General features: G+C 43.0%; 1 protein-coding gene across 1 annotated transcript in view; it reads left to right on the forward strand.

Annotated features, from left to right (window-relative positions):
• Nucleotides 1–16944, forward strand: part of wdr18 (WD repeat domain 18) — a 35830-nt gene that overhangs the window by 12655 nt on the left and 6231 nt on the right. The window contains exons 6-7 of the mRNA XM_077024742.1: nucleotides 2384–2448; nucleotides 3049–3173. Coding sequence (XP_076880857.1) covers nucleotides 2384–2448; nucleotides 3049–3173 — 190 coding nt within the window. The remainder of the gene's footprint in view (nucleotides 1–2383; nucleotides 2449–3048; nucleotides 3174–16944) is intronic.

Consider the following 16944-nt stretch of genomic DNA (forward strand, 5'->3'; position numbering starts at 1 on the left):
GTAGATCACGTTATAGTGTGGGCATCCCCGGCTGCTGGAGCCAATACTGCAAGGTCGTTCCAGACCCAGAATCCCTCATTCATACCTGTTAGTTTGAATGGCCATTGTGCTTGTCTGCTCTGCGCAATGAAAGTTATGTATGTGTAAATTTAGAAGCGAGGCATGCAGCATAATGTAATATGATGTCAATGTGAAAAGATTTTAGTAATGACCTGATACAAACCCTGACACAGTGGGCGTGGCGTTGCAGTGTGGGGGCGGACCTATCGCACAGGAATGCCTGGAAACGCCTGGAACCCTGTGTGTTTGACCCCGGTGATTCCACCTGTGTCTGGGAGCCCAAGAGAGCAAAACTGTTTGCATGCGCCATGATGTAGCATAAGCCACAGCTTGATAAGATGCAGTGATTGGCTGCTTGAGCCTCGGAGGAAGCATGGGACCGCCCTCGTCCTTCCTACTGGGCAGCTGTCATGTGACAGAGCCTTCCCTGATTGGTGGGAATTGGACTAGAGAGAAATTTGTGGGAAAAGTCAAAAACACATCTATAATAAACATGTATAAATAAAAAAGTAACATGGTTGATAGCTATTATAGTGACCAAGCTTATTTGATGATGAATAAAGTTCTAATAGATATTCGGTTTGATACTTTAATACTGGTGGTGCTAAGATTTCAGTTAATTTGAGGTAATAGTTTGCCATTTATCAAAACCTGGAGAAAAACTTCTAGCTATGTGTTATTTAAAAAATTAAATTGGTGTTGAATTAAGTGTATTTTATGCCTTTCATGCTCCAGATTCATTTATCATCATGGGGGAGCATTAATCAGGGTAATAACAGCTTGTTGGTGGAATGCAGAGGGTTTTCTGATTCTCTGCTAATAGGACCTAGTTTCTCATTCCACAGTGGTGCTGTCTGGAATCACAGCCAGGCTCTTAAATTCGCCTTTAAAGGTTTCGTGAAACCTCTTAATTCATATCCCTTTGACCAGTCCTCAAACACTTAATTATTTATGTCTACCTTCTTTGATGAGTAATGAGAGCTGGAAAGTTGCTAGCGGTTCCGTGTTTTCTTTACTTTTTCCTGCGTCTGGGAAATCATTGTGTAACAATGGATCTCAGACCTCACAATTCTGCAACGGCTGCAACTTGGGAGTGTTTGTATACGGCTCGAGCCGACCTGCAGTTTTAAGGGTAGCTGGGTTACTTCAGTATGTATTGTGAGTCTGTCATGTGGCTGGCGTCATCTGGTTTCGGTTGCTGATGAGGAGATGGTAAAAAGGCTGTGGAATATTGGTCAGTTGGCTAATTCCAGCTAGCGGTACATTTTTTCTGTGATGCCTCTTATTTTACTGCGAGTGAAATCACAGAGTGCAGTTTCACCCTCACCTGTCTCTTCTGCTGAGGACTCAGAACAGCTGTCAGTTCCCAGAGACGTTTATCACCCCCAAACCCACCCCACAGGTGATGCCTCAGTGCGCGTTAGTCAATGACCGACTCAACTCGTAACTTGCCTGCTGGGGCATCTGTTCCGGAGCCGGTGTCCTGAACGGAGCTCTTCCCTGACGGGTATGTGGAATATGGGGCAGATGAAGATGCTTTGACAGACTGACGGTGCACGGTCTCAGCCTGGGCAGCCTGTGGGACGGCAGAGGAACCAGCGGAAGTTAATCCTGCCAAAGACCTCATGCAAGAGAAAGACATCCAATTTTTGTCGCTAATGGCCTGGGTGGCCTTGGCGTCTTTTTAGCGCATGATTTGAGCCGGTTAAAAACCTTTTTTTTTTTTTTTTTTCCTTGTTCCCTCTGCCCTGTTGGGAATGGATTAATTATAGTTGCCTCTTCCAGCTTACCCTCCACAACCCCCCACACACACACACACACATCACATTCACTAAGTCACATTTCACAAGTGTGTGACGTGTATACCCTCATATAATTTGGAATTAAAACACTTTCCCGCTCTGATTCTATCTCCTAATTTATGCATTTTTCTTTCCCTCGCCAGTCCAGCGTGCATATATGAATATGAAATGGGTGCATTTTGGCTCCATGCAGTCAGTAATGCCATCTCCACATGTTTACTCGAGAATCCTCAAGCAGGATTGATCCTCAAGCGTATTGATCTAAGGCAGTGTCAGATGTTCAGGTTAAGGACGGGAGATATTTCGGACTATCCGTGTGTCTACTCTGACACTCTCTCTACATAAAGTGATTAAATCGATTCATTTGAGATATGATTATGGCCTAAGACGATACCTCTGACATAACAGACGCTCCGAGGTAGGACAAATACCTTATTGGCGAGCTTGTTCTTGGATCAGGTAACGTTTGTCTCTTCCTTGTAAAGTCACCTTTTCTTTTCTTTCTCACTTCTTCTGTGCAGGCTGTAAGTCGGGATAAGACCTTCCAGTCAGATGGAGAAGGGAACCAGGTGTTCAAAGGCCACGGGTAAGGTGCACAGAGTCGGGGGGTGGTGCGACGGACTTGCAGCTCCTTCCCGGAGGCACCCGGGGGGGAGGCTGCCGTGTCCTGGCGTGCGGGGGTTCGCCCCCCTCCGCTGGCTCTGGGCCGGATCCCGGATGCCAGTGCATAGTGGAATGTTTGATGCGGGTGCAGCTGGTGCAGTCAGGAACTCTAATCGCAGCCAGCCGCACGGTGCATGGCACTGCCAGCTACGCCGTGTGCCACGGGCCTTTGGGCAGAACACAAAAGCCACACCGAGGCAGCCTCAGAGACCGTCCCCAGCACACCGCGAGAGCGATCTAAAGCCCGTGATGGTTGCTTTTGCTGCTGGAGTATCACATTGTTTAGTTGTGCTCGTGGTTATTATTTAGTCTGCTGTATGAGAGCATAGCCAGAGGGCATTGTTGAAATTTTGCAGTCAAGTGTGCACGTCGTGGAGGTTGTATAGTTGGGCAGTCGTGTAATAAAGGGAAGGTGGAAATAGTCGTAAACGCTTTGTGGGGAACGGCATGCTCGCGAGCGCCGGACGTGCTGTGGGGTGAGCGGTCTCGCGTGGACCCTAAATCTCTGCCTTGTGCTGTGCAGGAACAAGGTGACGTGTCTGTCTGTGTCCATGGACGGCACACTTCTGCTGTCGGGCTCTCACGACGAGACGGTGCGGTTCTGGGACGTCCAGAGCAAGCAGTGTGTCCGCTCCATCAACCACAACGGTGAGTGCCAAGCCCCGCCCACCCCATGCTTCTTTGCTGCTCCGCCCACTACTGTCTCCACCCACTGCTGGTCGCCCAACCCACGAGCCTCATCGTGGGGAGACGGGTGAGTCAGACGAGCCTTCGTCTCTGTGGCTGGGCTCCAGTGTCATCTCACCTTGGCATTTCCAGCACTTGGTGGACAGCTTCAATTGTCTGTGGTTTGCTTCTGAATGACTCTGAGAAGAAAAAGGTGGTGAAGCCATGAGACTTCTTTCTATAGGAAAAGCTGTTTTCAAACAGTTGAGATTGTGTGTTCAGTGTCGTTCTGGTTCTGCATCAACGATGTCGCATGTTATGATGCTTTTGGGAAACCCAGCCCAGTTCTGTAGCATTTGACCCAAATGTGCATGACTAGCATATGAGGACATATGAATCCCACAAGCGAATGGACAGTCTTCTTCTCAAGAGGACAGACTCTAAGAACAACAGATGCTGCTTCCCTCACTATTTCTGTTGGCCCGATGTGGGTCACCAGTCCTGTGCTCCAGTTCCCCCCTCAGCCTCGGATCGATTAAGTGTCGAGACTCTTGACGGCTCCCCCTTGGAGGGCTGATGTCCCTTTTGCGTGAAGTGTTCAGGTAACCCCGACATGCTTGAACATGCAGATGGACCAGGTCTTCCTGGCTTGTGGCCCAGACATCGCAATCGCCAGTCAGACGGAGCCTTATTGTGTTGTCCAGTGTCAATTTCTCACTGACGGTGCAGAGCAGCTTTATGGTTTGAAGGTGCCAAACAGATGCCCCATAAACCTCTGCAATGCAGCTCTCCTTCTGTTCATGTCTTGTGATTGGAGAAAATTAGGAAATTAAGGCATCGGTCCTGTCGTAAGGTTCCCCTTAAAAGTAGGTTTTTATGTCTGGTCTACAGGAGGTGTATAATGGTAGCCTCTTTCACACAGAACTCGGTTAGCCAATCAGTCATTAATATTAATAAGGTTTAAGTTAAGTTGCCATATTTTGTCAATTGTGATTTTCACTCCTGTCAGAATTTATTCTCCGCATTTACCCATCTGTGCAGTCAGAACACACACACACACACACACACACACACACACACACACACACACACACACACACACACACACACACACACACTCTAGTGATTACTAGGGGGCTGTGGTGCACACGTGCCCTGAGCTGTGGGTAGCCTTAGCCCGGCGCCCGGGGAGCAGTTGGGGTTAGGTGCCTTGCTCAAGGGCACCTCAGTCATGGCCTCAGGTCTAGGAATCGAACCCACGACCCTACGGTCACAAGACCGGTTCCCTAACAGTTTGTAACTGTTTGTAATCTATATCAGAGTAAAAAAGTAAAGAGGTTTGTGGCTCTAGGGAATGACTGAGGACTGATGCTAAAGTAGAGGCTTTGCTGTATGTCATGTATTTGTGGCTCATGGCTTGAACAGCACATTTGACAGCGAGTCTGTTTGATAAGATCGCAGCCAGGATTTAAAGCTTCAAGAACTTTATGGGTTTGTGTTAATAGCCCGGTCACCCAGCGACCTAAATCTCAACAGTCCCTCTAAATACTAAACTGCCAATTCTTTCTCTTTTGACAACGTCTGTATACGGCCTGTACATACTGACAGGAAATTGGTGCTACCCCTATTTGGCTACCTGATACAGCTTTTTGTTCGGCCAAGTTTTTTTTTTGAGTCCTCACACAGTCTGAATCCATCTTCCTGAATTCTTTTCCGAAGCCCCTGACATGCCACGCAGGTAGTAATTAAGTAGGAGCGGAAGTACCACAGCTATCCTGCCCCGGCCCCATGTTTCCTCACAGCGGGCAGGCGGGGCTTACCAAACACGTCCTCATGGCACTTGATCATAAAGGCAATTAAACCCAGTTTCACGCCTCTTCGCCAGACACCGCTGATCCCCCTGATCTGGGCCCCCTGCACCTTCTCCTCCGTATTCATTAAGGTGTGCACAGCTGGGTGTGTGGGCGGCACCTTGGCGTGTCTGACTCCCGACGAGCGCACCGTAGGCCGAACGAGATTCCAACATGTCAGGATTCGCGTCATTAATGAGAACAGGAATCGTCAGGGTGCCATCAGCTGGAAAGCTTTTATTTATTTATTTATTATTTATTTGCATCGAAATGTGCAGCAGTGTTTTAGATCCAGTTTTGGGAAGTGCTGCGATGTACCCGACTGACTTTCAGTGCTGTGACAGTTGATGCGATGAAAAGGCAGATGCCCTGCAGTCATAACGCAGTTTTGTATCACCGTATTGGAAACTACGTCAAGGATGGGGGGGGGGGGATCCCCCACTGAAGCGCTTTCTTTTCTCAAAAGAGACTTTCAAAAGAGGCAACTCTGTAAGGTCAGCTTTAGAACGAGATTCGCGTTTTTAAGCCAATGTTTTTAAACGGGGTAATGATCTTTTCAACTGGATGAGTTTTTGTTTCTTGTTTTATTAAACAAGGTTTTATACTTTGTTTATTTATTGCAGCTGTAAGTTGCAGTTGATATGTGCAAAAATGGCTGACTTTTGATTAGGCCTAAATTTCAGTTTAATTATATGTATTATTTAAAGTGTATTACAGTTACAGTTTTTGGGATGTACACTAGGCTGACACCGTGGGCAGGGATCACGGCCTCTGCAGAGGAATTGGGCCAAAATCTGGAGTGGAGGAAGCTGCGTTGTTGACCCTGTCCTGCATTAATCACAGCCGCCTGCCGTCTCAGTTCGTTAGAGCTCCTCTACTTCCTCCGCCTGGACGGCCTCTCGGCTGCGGCCAGGCCTGGAGGAGAGCATGGCGCAGGCTCAGATGTAACCCGAAGCTTAATGGAGACGTCAGCACACTTCTCCTCTCATCCTCTTCTGCCCTCTGTGCTTCCGATTGAAGTTGCTGTATCTGATGCCAAGGATTTGAGTTGAGAGCAGTCTTGGACGTCTGGGGGTTGGACGTCTGGGGGTTGGACGTCTGGGGGTTGGACGTCTGGGGGTTGGACGTCTGGGGGTTGGACGTCTGGGTTCTTGTCGTGTTGCTATGTACTGATACAGCACTGAGGTTCTGCTTTTTAAATATTCCACAGTGTTCCACACGTTTTTTGACACTTTGCGACTGTGATTCAGATGAAAGTAGTGGCTAAACGTTTTACACACTGCATTTATTTTTACTGTAACATAAATTGTATGCAGTATGTTACAAATTAGTTTATAAATTATACTGTTATCACAGTATTTGATTATTTTGTTTCTGTCTTAAGAATACCCATGACTTATGATATAGAACAGGGGTACTCAACTGGCGGACCGCGGTCCGGATCCGGACCCGAACGCAGTCCTGTCCGGACCCAATCTCATTCCTGATTAACTGGATACGGACCAAAACAAAACCGTAGCATTTATTTCAGGGCTATTGAAAAAACACTCCGTCACGAGTGTTCCGTTTGCCACCCCCGCGCAACAACTTACGTTCGCCACCCCCGCTCAACAACATGCCTGCCTGGTTGACGCTTCGCGAAAATGACGTAATCGCTGTGGCTCCGCGTGTGCGCGAGTGTCTCGCGCGCTGTCGGTTCGAGAGGTCGTGCATCTCTCGAATTTTGTAACTTTGCGCCGCGCTTCAGCGCAATGAACAAAGTCACGTTTTCAGGGTTCATACACCTTTATAAGGTGGAATTAAAGCACTTGTACGTCACTTTCAAGGTCCATTTCAATATTTCCCAGCATGTTAAACATAATTAAGTTAAATATTTATACATATACTCGAAATAATTCGCTTTTTATCACATTATTTAATGGTTGTTTATTTAAAAAACGCCCAATCTTCACGTCTTCACGTTCTCTCATGTTTCGTCCTGGAATTACAAGAGGCTCGTATTTGTTAACCTAATACAAGAGAACTATTCAGTCAGACAGCTATTTGTTGTGAAACCAAGTAGTTACAATTTCAAGCATTTTAAAGTACTTTAACCTAAATTCCAGCACTTTTCAAACCTGAAACATATAGCAACATTAAAATTGGTCAGGTAAATGTTCATTCCCCTGTTTTGAGGGGTGTTTCTACCACATATCGTTTCGGACAAAACGCCTATCGTTTCGGAGAACACTGCAGTGACGCTCGCGAAAGTATAAACGCCGTACCGTATCGCGCACCGTACCCCCCCCCCCCCCCCCCCCCCCCCCCCCCCCCCCCGCTCAACAACTTACGTTCGCCACCCCCCGCCGCACCGGACCTCAGGGCACAAGTATCTGCCAAAATTGGACCGCGGACAAATTTAGTTGAGTACGCCTGATATAGAATTTGAAGCTAGCTAATGACATACAAATGTGACTTCACCAGAGTCCTATCTGAGGAGTTGTATAAATGGGTCTGGTTTGATATAACTTGGATTTCTTGCTCTTCTCTTGAAACTTCAATGAAACTTGATCAAATCCACAGATCATTGTTGAACAGCTGGGACATGCTCCACGTCGTCCTACGTCGACCTAAAGCTTTTTCATTGTGTGAAAGGATTCTTCCCTAAATAAAGGCCACATTGTTGTGCAGCGGTGACAGCGCTTTATAAGAAAAGGAAATCCGTTTCGAGAAGCACCACGCTAATCAGCACGACTCAACGCTGGATTACCTTCGGTAATCTCAAGTGCAGCACGAGATGGTAGGAGTATGGAAGGCCATTTTAACATAAAATGGGCTTCACCCCACTTACTTTACAGATATCTGTAACTACATTACAGATATCTGTCTATTTAATTTAAGATATCTCTAATTATATTTTAACTATGCAAAATGTCAATTTGAGATATCTCCAATTACATTCTGACTAGTATAAATTACGTAATATTCACCGTTGATTTGTATGGAGGCTCAAGTTCAAGATATCTGCAATTAATTACTGACTATCTGAAACATACATTTCAAATATCTACAATTAAATTATGACTAGTCAAAAAGTCAATACAGATATCTTGTTTTTTGTTCTGACTAGTCATTATTCTAATTAAAGATATCTTAAACACACTCATTATTTAAGATATCTTAAACATATTTTTAGATATCTGAAACTAAGATTTGACTAGTGCAAATTAGTGTTGTCAAAAAAATCGATATATCGATATGTATCGATACTGAACATTCTGAAACAGTACAATACTCGTTTCTCTTAAGTATCGATTCTTTTTACATAAAATGCGCATTCGTTTGACCCACCCAAGCTGCCGTAATGCACAGGACAGTTTGTAATGCTGAAATGGCAGCTAAAGCAAACGCAGTGCTGTTGGATTTGAAGCAGATACAGATGGAAAACCGAAGGACATGAACAAGCCAGTTTGCAAGCGGTGCTTTTGGGACATTTCAATGAAGGGCGCTAAAGCCTGGTTGAGTGACCATAGCACTCGACACCGCCCACCTCGTGCGAACCTCCGCGAGCGGTGGAGGCGTTTATACTTTCCGCTTTGCAGTGTTGTCCGAAACTATATGTGGTAGTATAAAAGAAACACCCCTCAACAACAGGGGAATGAACACTTACCTGACGAATTTTAATGCTGCTTTGTGTTTCAGTGTGTTTCAGGTTTGAAAAGTGCTGGAATGTAGGCTAAAGTACTTGAAAATGCTTGAAATTGTAACTACTTCGTTTCACAACAAATATCTGTCTGACTTGTAACACTGACTGAACAGTTCTCTTGTATTACATTCACAAATACATCACAAATACAAATATTGTGCAAAAAAAGCACAATATTTTGAATCATTTCGAGTATATGCATAAATATATAACTTTATTAAGTTTAACATGCTGGGAAATATTGGTACAAAGCGCTTGAATTTCACCTTGTAAAGGTGTATGAACCCTGCAAACATGACTTTGTTCATTGCGCTGAGGCGCGGCACACGCGAAGTTACAAAATTCGAGAAGTGCACGACTTCACGTGCACCGCGCTTCAGCGCGATGAACAAAGTCATGTTTGCAGGGTTCATACACCTTGTGGAATTCAAACACTTGTATGTCACTTTCAAGGTCCATTTCAATATTTCCCAGCACGAGCAAAGACACTTTGTCAGACGTTCACTGAAAAGCCAGAATGAAAGTTTTTGCGACGTCTTTTTTAAACATCTTTTGAACGTCTATTACTGCCGTTCAGTTGCAGTTTTTGCACATCCAATGACATCCAATAAAGGTCTTAGTCGGACGTTCAGATAGAAAACTCGTCATAAGCCCTATCCGGACGGGATTAGTTTTTCAGGGGGACGTCTGTGAAAAATATTTCACCCTTGTACTCAGTGATAAAACTCTTGCATCCGGACAGCAATTGAAAAAACAGGAGGACCCGTGAGTTTTTGGCTTTCTCGGTCACATGACATCGCCTTGTCACGTGATAGCATGTTTAATAATGTCACACTGCCAACTCTGATGATTCCTTTTTAACTTTTAACTTTACTACTGTTCAGTTCAGCATTTAAGATCTCCGTTTAAGTTAAGCTATTTTGTTAAACCAATACAGAAAACACATTATAAAAAATCACTAATGAATGTAAATAGCTAAATAAATCCGTTAAATAAAATAAAATAAATCCATTAAAAAATCCAGAAAATCCATTTTCGCTCGCCACTGTCTTTACGTGGATCTCCGTGAAAACGCGCGCCCAACGTGTAACTACGGTGCGTGGCAGTGGACATATAGCTGTTTTATTAAACGCGAGGTGATGTCTGCATGTATAAACTCAGACATGTGGATCCGGACGGGACTAAAATTACCAGACGACCACGGAGTACAGCGAAAAACAGTAGGTAATTCCGCCTGTAATTTTCTCTGAGGACGTCTGAGAAAAACACGGACATGCTCGTTCCGGACGGGATTAAAATCACAGAGGACCCCCCGTAAAAGAGAAAATTACCCCAGGACCCCCTGAGAAACTAATCCCGTCCGGATAGGGCTATAGACATTCATGTTAAGTTAAGGTTAAGGTCCTAGTCACACTGTCAGATTTTGAACCAGTTTTGAACGTCCATCAGACATGCAAAAATGGGTCTGGACTGACTGACGTGATACAGACATGATTTTAACGTCTTTCTGACGTCGCATGTTTGTTGGGATAAGTTAAATGTTTATACACGAAATTATTCGCTTTTTTATCACATTATTTAATGGTTGTTAATTTTCAAATGTTTCGTCCTGGAATTACAAGAGGCTCGTATTTGTTAACGTAATACAAGAGAACTGTTCAGTCAGACAGCTATTTGTTGTGAAATGAAGTTACAATTTCAAGCATTTGCAAACACAAGGCAACATTTCATTTGTTTGTTTATAAAAAAATAAAAAGGCTTTAAAACGGAAATTAGCACAGTATCTGACTTTGGTATCGAAAATGGTATCGAATTTCAATCTTTTTTAAAGTATCGTATCGTATGTAATTCTTAGTATCGTGACAAGCCTAGTGCAAATTAAATATCAGATATCTTGAAAGTAAGTAATGACTAGGCAAAACAAAGTTAGGGATATCCAGAACTGTATTTTTGACTAGTCAATAGTCATTTAAATATATCTACAAATAAATTACAGATATCTTGAACATTTTTTATCTGGACGTTTTTTTTTTTTCTGTTATCTTGAATAATTATTCTGACTAGTCGGAATGTGTTTGTAGATATCTTCAATAATAATTTTGTCTAGTCAATACGTCCCAGATTTACGTAGCATTTTGACGCCAAGCTTGGCACTCTTTGTATTTGCTAATCAGTGGTCTGTATGAGATGTCAAGACAGTCGAACTCACATTCTCGTGTTTTTAACACGATTTTTAGTGCCGCATAATCCATACCGTTGAGCTCTTTCAAGATTGTGGCATTTTCTGACGATTTTTTCAAGAACAGCTAACGCCACCCAAAATTCCACAGGCAGCAGTTTGGACAACTCAGCGACATCGCAAAAGGGGCATAATGCACGCACTTCTTTAATTCAGATATCTAAAAATGTCTTTTTGACTAGACATAATTACGTTAGAGATATCTTAAATAAGAATTATGCATGTGTGACTCTTAAAATGCCGAATCCAGTGACGTCATTTTAGATATCTTAAAAGCCATTTTGATCCGTCAAAATGAAATTGAAGATATCTTGAATTGTTCTTCATACTAGGTAGAATGTAAATGTAGATATCTTGAATTGTCATTACGGATAGTCAAATTGTAATTGTTACTAGTCAAAACTAATAACTAATATTCAGATATCCAGAATGTAATTACATATAATCAGACGAAGCCCATTTTATGTTAAAACGGCCTTCCATAGTGGCAGCCTGTTTTGTATCACTGTCAGGGTCGGATACGTGGTTAGATACTTAAACCCAACCCCCCCGTCATTCCGTACCGCAGAGCTTCTACAACATTGATCGGCAACACACACTATTTATGAGTATGTGTTGGGACTGGACTGGCCCGAGCCATTAGTGTAATTCCAGAGGTAGGAGCGAGCCAGCCTCCACCGGGTCGATGGCCGTAATTGAGTGAGAGATAATCAGCCCGGCGCTGATCGGCTGCAACAAGGACTCCTCGCGGCCAACGCAAAACTGCGACTTAAGCAGCTAAAATGTCTTTTTTTTTTAGCCCTTTGATGAACTTGTGAGCTGTAGCCCTCCCCGACCACTGACGCTAACCTGCAGCCTTGGAACAAGAGAAGACACACTTAACCATGCCGAGGTCATATTGGAAACGCTTGTCTCATAATTTAAACAATTTCCGGTAGTTACTGCTTCAAAGCATGGGCTGGGGGGATTTGCATTCTGTTTACTTGGTTTCCGTGGTTTTGTTTGTAGGATATTTATGTCCTGCTGAACCAGGCGAGAGCTCCTCTACTTTTAAGATATAAGTGACACAACAGCCTGTTTGATTGGCTAGCCAAAGCTCACAGAAACGGACTGGTTCCATTTTGACTCTCTCGTGTGCTCACAACCTTTCTCACACATGCTTGCTCTTACATGCTCTGAATATCAGATTGTTATTAAGATTTCCTGCCATGCAAATGCATTATTCAGTTTCCCTGTCAGCTGGAAGACTTATCAAGAGATTGGGGCGCATTTTGATTCTTCAAATATGAAGCCTTTCCTCATGTTTGTGGTAACACAAAGCAGAGAGATGGACCATTGTGTGCTTGGGACTGATGAGCTTGCTGGGGTTATGAATAGTTCAACTTTATTATTAAACATTTACATTCATGTTCGCTTTTTTATATGAAGAAAATGATGAATCAGCCAAGTCCAAACTGCTGAATGTCAAAAAATGCTGTGGCATAAATATGCACACCCAGGGGGTTTGATTCTCACACTCCTTAATTATCTACACCATGTAGTTGCTCATTTTTTAAATATAGTTGTTTCATGAATAGGCGTTCTGCTGTGTTGAAATAGCTAGTAGCCAAAACTACCTTAGAAATTTTAGAAAGAATATTAATAAGGTCACATTTATTATTTAAAAAGTTGCATTGATCTTAGTTGGTATTAATTTGCCATTTGAGGATTAAATAATGCATGGGGTCAATGTGGCTTTTTCCCCCCATTATTCACCCATTTTAAGAAATCTTAGATATTTCAGAAGGGAATGTCCCGAAGGGAAAACATGACTGCTTGTCTGAAATAAAATGAACTTCTTCCAGAAGTTTGTCACCCCTGCTCAAGTAGATTATACGCTCACAACTACTTTAACAGAAGTATTTCTATAACAGGAACACCTTGTGTAGTCCTAACCTATGGCCCATCTGTTACCATGTGCAGGCAGTCTTGGTCATGCTTCAGTACTTTCTCTAGTCATTTTCTGACTGTAGGATCCTGTTTCAGGCTCGTTCAGTGTGTAGTTGTACAATGAGGTTTCTGTTCTCGTTCTGCTTGTATTGATGCTGCACTCTGACCTCAGCTGTTCCACGATGGTTTCAGAGGTGAAGGTAGAGCAGAATAATGGGGACTAATCCTGACGGGAACATCAGCAGGTCTTGCAGATAAGCCATTGCAGACGGCCATTCTCGAACCAATGCAAAGAAAATATATGCTAATTCAGAAAAGCCATTTTAGACTGGGTACTTTTAACATTAGGACACCCCCCTTTGGCTGCTGATAGAAGTAGCTCACTACACAGTAAAGGTACTGGGAGCTGTAGAACAGGTTTTTGAAGGCTAGGCTTCAAACAGGAAAAATCTGCTCTTTTCTAGGAAAGAGAGAATAAGGGTGCATTTCACAACTTGGTTATAGGAGGCAGTGTTTTTCTCACACAAAAGGTGCCTCAAACGTTCCGATCCACCAGACAAAGCAGAAAACCAAGTACTCATATTACCATATAAAAAAAACATACACCAAGACAAATAAGCAGATGGTGGATCACACAACCACCGTGTTGTGGGTGAATTAAAAACTAACAAATAGAAAAAATAAGAGCAACCAAGAGAAGAAAATTTAACATCAATGGACATATTGTACTTCATACAAGGAAGGTATTATGAAATCCTCATAACATGAAATATGGTGATCAGCTTCCCAAAAAACAAAAAGGACTGGAATAGTGATGAGACTCGGCACAGAGCAGAACACGGGATAAAAGCAAACCCAGCAACAAACCAGTCCAAAACCAGGGAGCAAAATGAGCAGACACAAAAACAACACGAAACAGCTGCAAACAATGCTGAGAAAAGCATTAAAAATGCTTAGAAAAGATAAATGACATTTTTATAACAAAACAGAACTGGTCGAATACGTAAGCAGAAAGGCAGTCTTCAAGCTATTCTACAAATAATTGGCATAGAAACGGCCTCATTTCATTAGATGACCAGCTCTCAAGGTGGAAAGAATATTTCCAAGACGTGTTAAATAGAACCCATTTAGCCTAACTGCAGGAAAAATAACTGCATAGAGGAAATGACAAAAGATAAAATCTCTCACGCACTTAAATTGAAGCCTAGACAATTTTCTACTGGACGTACTCAAACAAGGAAGCCCAGACATCATTGAACAACTTCAAACATTTTTTAAACAAAATTTGGACACCCTACAAAGTGAAGAAAAGACCTATCATGGTACCAAAAATGATGACCGGTCACATAGTAAAAATGGTGAGGAATTGCATGACTTTCTGTCACAAGCAAAATCTTCATGAGACCAAATTAAAGAAGCAAGAGACCATAGATTATGACGAGCACTTTAGAAAAAGAATTTCATGTTCTGACCCGATCACAAGGCTACATTGAATGTCAACTATTGAATGTGGACCCCATGTAAGGCATTATGGGGTGTCAAAAAGATCACCACCATCATCAAAGACCTCTACCAACTTCATAATTGTTAACAAATGAAATGCTTTCTGAAGAATTCCATGTCACAACTGGGGCCAATCAGGAGTCTTTGTTCTCTCACCCTCTTCTTCCTCTTCGTGAAATGGAAGATTGGATGAAAACATCAAGTGAAGAATTAAGCTGACTCATCTAAAACTTAACTTGTGCATGTATATCAAGACCAAAATGTATATAGATAGATAGCAAAATAAATAAAACCCAAAAGTAATATTGGTCCAGATGGGGACATAAGAGAATGATTAACGCAGGCAAAATGACACAATTCAAATCTTCATGAACAAATAGTTCAGACAAATGCTACAAATCAAATGTTTGAAAGAGCAGAAAATTCCCTGCTATGGAAGAAGTTTGGACAAAGAAGAAAGAAAAGGAAAACAAAGCCAGTTAACGCTTAGAGGTCCAGACACACAAACACTCGTACATAAGGCGATGTTGCGTTATGGAAGAATCCAGTAGAATGGGTGAGATCGGGACAGAGCTGAAGAAGGCCCCGTGTTCCACAAAGGTGAGAAGTGGAAAAGTGATGGTGTCTTAACACTGGAAAGCAAGCACTCAAACTGGCTCCCAGCTGAGCCAAGCCGACTCTCCTCACATATTCATGTTTTTGGATCTGCTCCATATATCAAACATCAGCACGATGAGCACCACGAGTTCCCCAAGCAAACCTTTCTCATCGCAGAGCGCCCCACCGGGCCACTCCTGTCCAAGCTCCCTCACACTCAACGAACATAACCGTGCACGTATTCTTCAGTTTCTGCCTTCCCTTGGCGTGAAATAGCTCTGGGATGAAGCTGCTGAGGGATTAGAGCGCACCGCCCAGACCACAGGAGTCAATCGCCAAACCTGACCAAACCAAATTCTGCCTGTACACTCGCTGCCTGTTGGCCGACCCGGTACCTTCAAAGGGAGCGATTTAACGTGCCGTGCCGCGTCGTTTCAAAGTGAGCCTGTTTTCAGACCGTTAATATTCTCATATGAAGCGAGCCCTGCATATTTCTTTCGTGATCCGAGCAGTTGAGGTTCGGGCTGAAGCTTCCACAGCACCTCCTCGGGGTTCCTTTTCTCAGCATTGACGCAGCATTCCAGGCCTTGTGACCTGTAATTGAATTTCGCTCCTCCAGATTACAGAGGGAGGCCACCTCCACCCCTGCCTCCACCCTCCCTTCTAACCCCATCCATTAGTGAACTCCAACATCCCTTCTACTGGCTGCGAAGATCCCTCACACCACTGCTGCAGCTTAATGGACAGGAATTGTCCTATGAATGTATGTGAGATTTCAGTTTACGGGTTTGCAAAAGCTATTGACACGGGCTCAGTATGTCTTGCTGCATTGATAGCTGAACTGGAACCTGGATGTGTTCAGAGAGGAGGGCCTGGCATTAAATAATCCTTGAAGGGAATCACTCGTCCCTGAAATTTATGCCAGGGAAGAAGCTTTGTACATTTTTTGAAAGAACATCATATTGACAGTAGAAGTGACATCAACATCAGCGAGACATTTCTAATGCGTAGTCTGGCAGGAAATAGCATATAAAAAAAGAGGCTTGCCTCTTCAAGTGGATGAATTTTTTTTGAGCATAAAAAATGTGCATTTTGGCTAGAAATTATGTATTAAATATGGGTGTGTCCTCACCAAGCACCTAACGTTGATTATAACGGATCTAGGGAGGTGGTCAGTTAACATTACATTGTACATTGTGTCGGCCTAGTGTCATGGCTGGATTATATTACATTTTGGCTTTTAAAAAATGTTTTGTATATATATTTTATATTTTTTAATATTTATATAATATTAAATATTCCATACTTCCATCAGATTTGAATGAAATATTGTTAAATATGCTGTAATTATAAAAAAAAATGTAACATTACTAGAATACTGGAAGTGTAATTGAAATTCTCAATATGTGGTGCTGTTTTAGGGTTGGTGTGTGGTGTGTGTGGTTTTTTTATTCCTTCCCCCAACCAACATTTTTCTAATCGTGACTGAAGAATTACATCATCTAGAGGTTCTCTCAACTTAACTGATGTAAGTGGAAGTGCAGAATTTTCTCTCTGGCTAACTCGACTGCTGCAGCAGGGCTCGACTTTGTGTGTTTGTGTTGCCTCGTTTGCCCCAGGCATGGGTTGTTGTGTGGTGAAATTCATGCATCTCATTGGAAAAGTGAAAGAGAAACGTGTAGATACCCTGGTGATTGGTGGCTAGAATGATGTCATTTACACGCCAAAAGTAATTTCAAAAACCACACTGTTCTAACCAAGAGTTTGCAGTTTCAATCTGATGCTTCAAATGATTCTTGTTGTTGTTGGTGTGGTTGTGGTGGTGGGGGTGAAGATTGTCTTAGGAAAGGTCTGTAAAATAAACCAATGCTAACAGAATGACCATTGCCGCTGGGCAGATCAGAAAACCAAAATAATACATTAGATGGATTCTCTGTTTTTCTGCCAAAC

This window comes from Brachyhypopomus gauderio, chromosome 12 (assembly GCF_052324685.1).
Source record: "Brachyhypopomus gauderio isolate BG-103 chromosome 12, BGAUD_0.2, whole genome shotgun sequence".
NCBI lineage: Eukaryota > Metazoa > Chordata > Actinopteri > Gymnotiformes > Hypopomidae > Brachyhypopomus > Brachyhypopomus gauderio.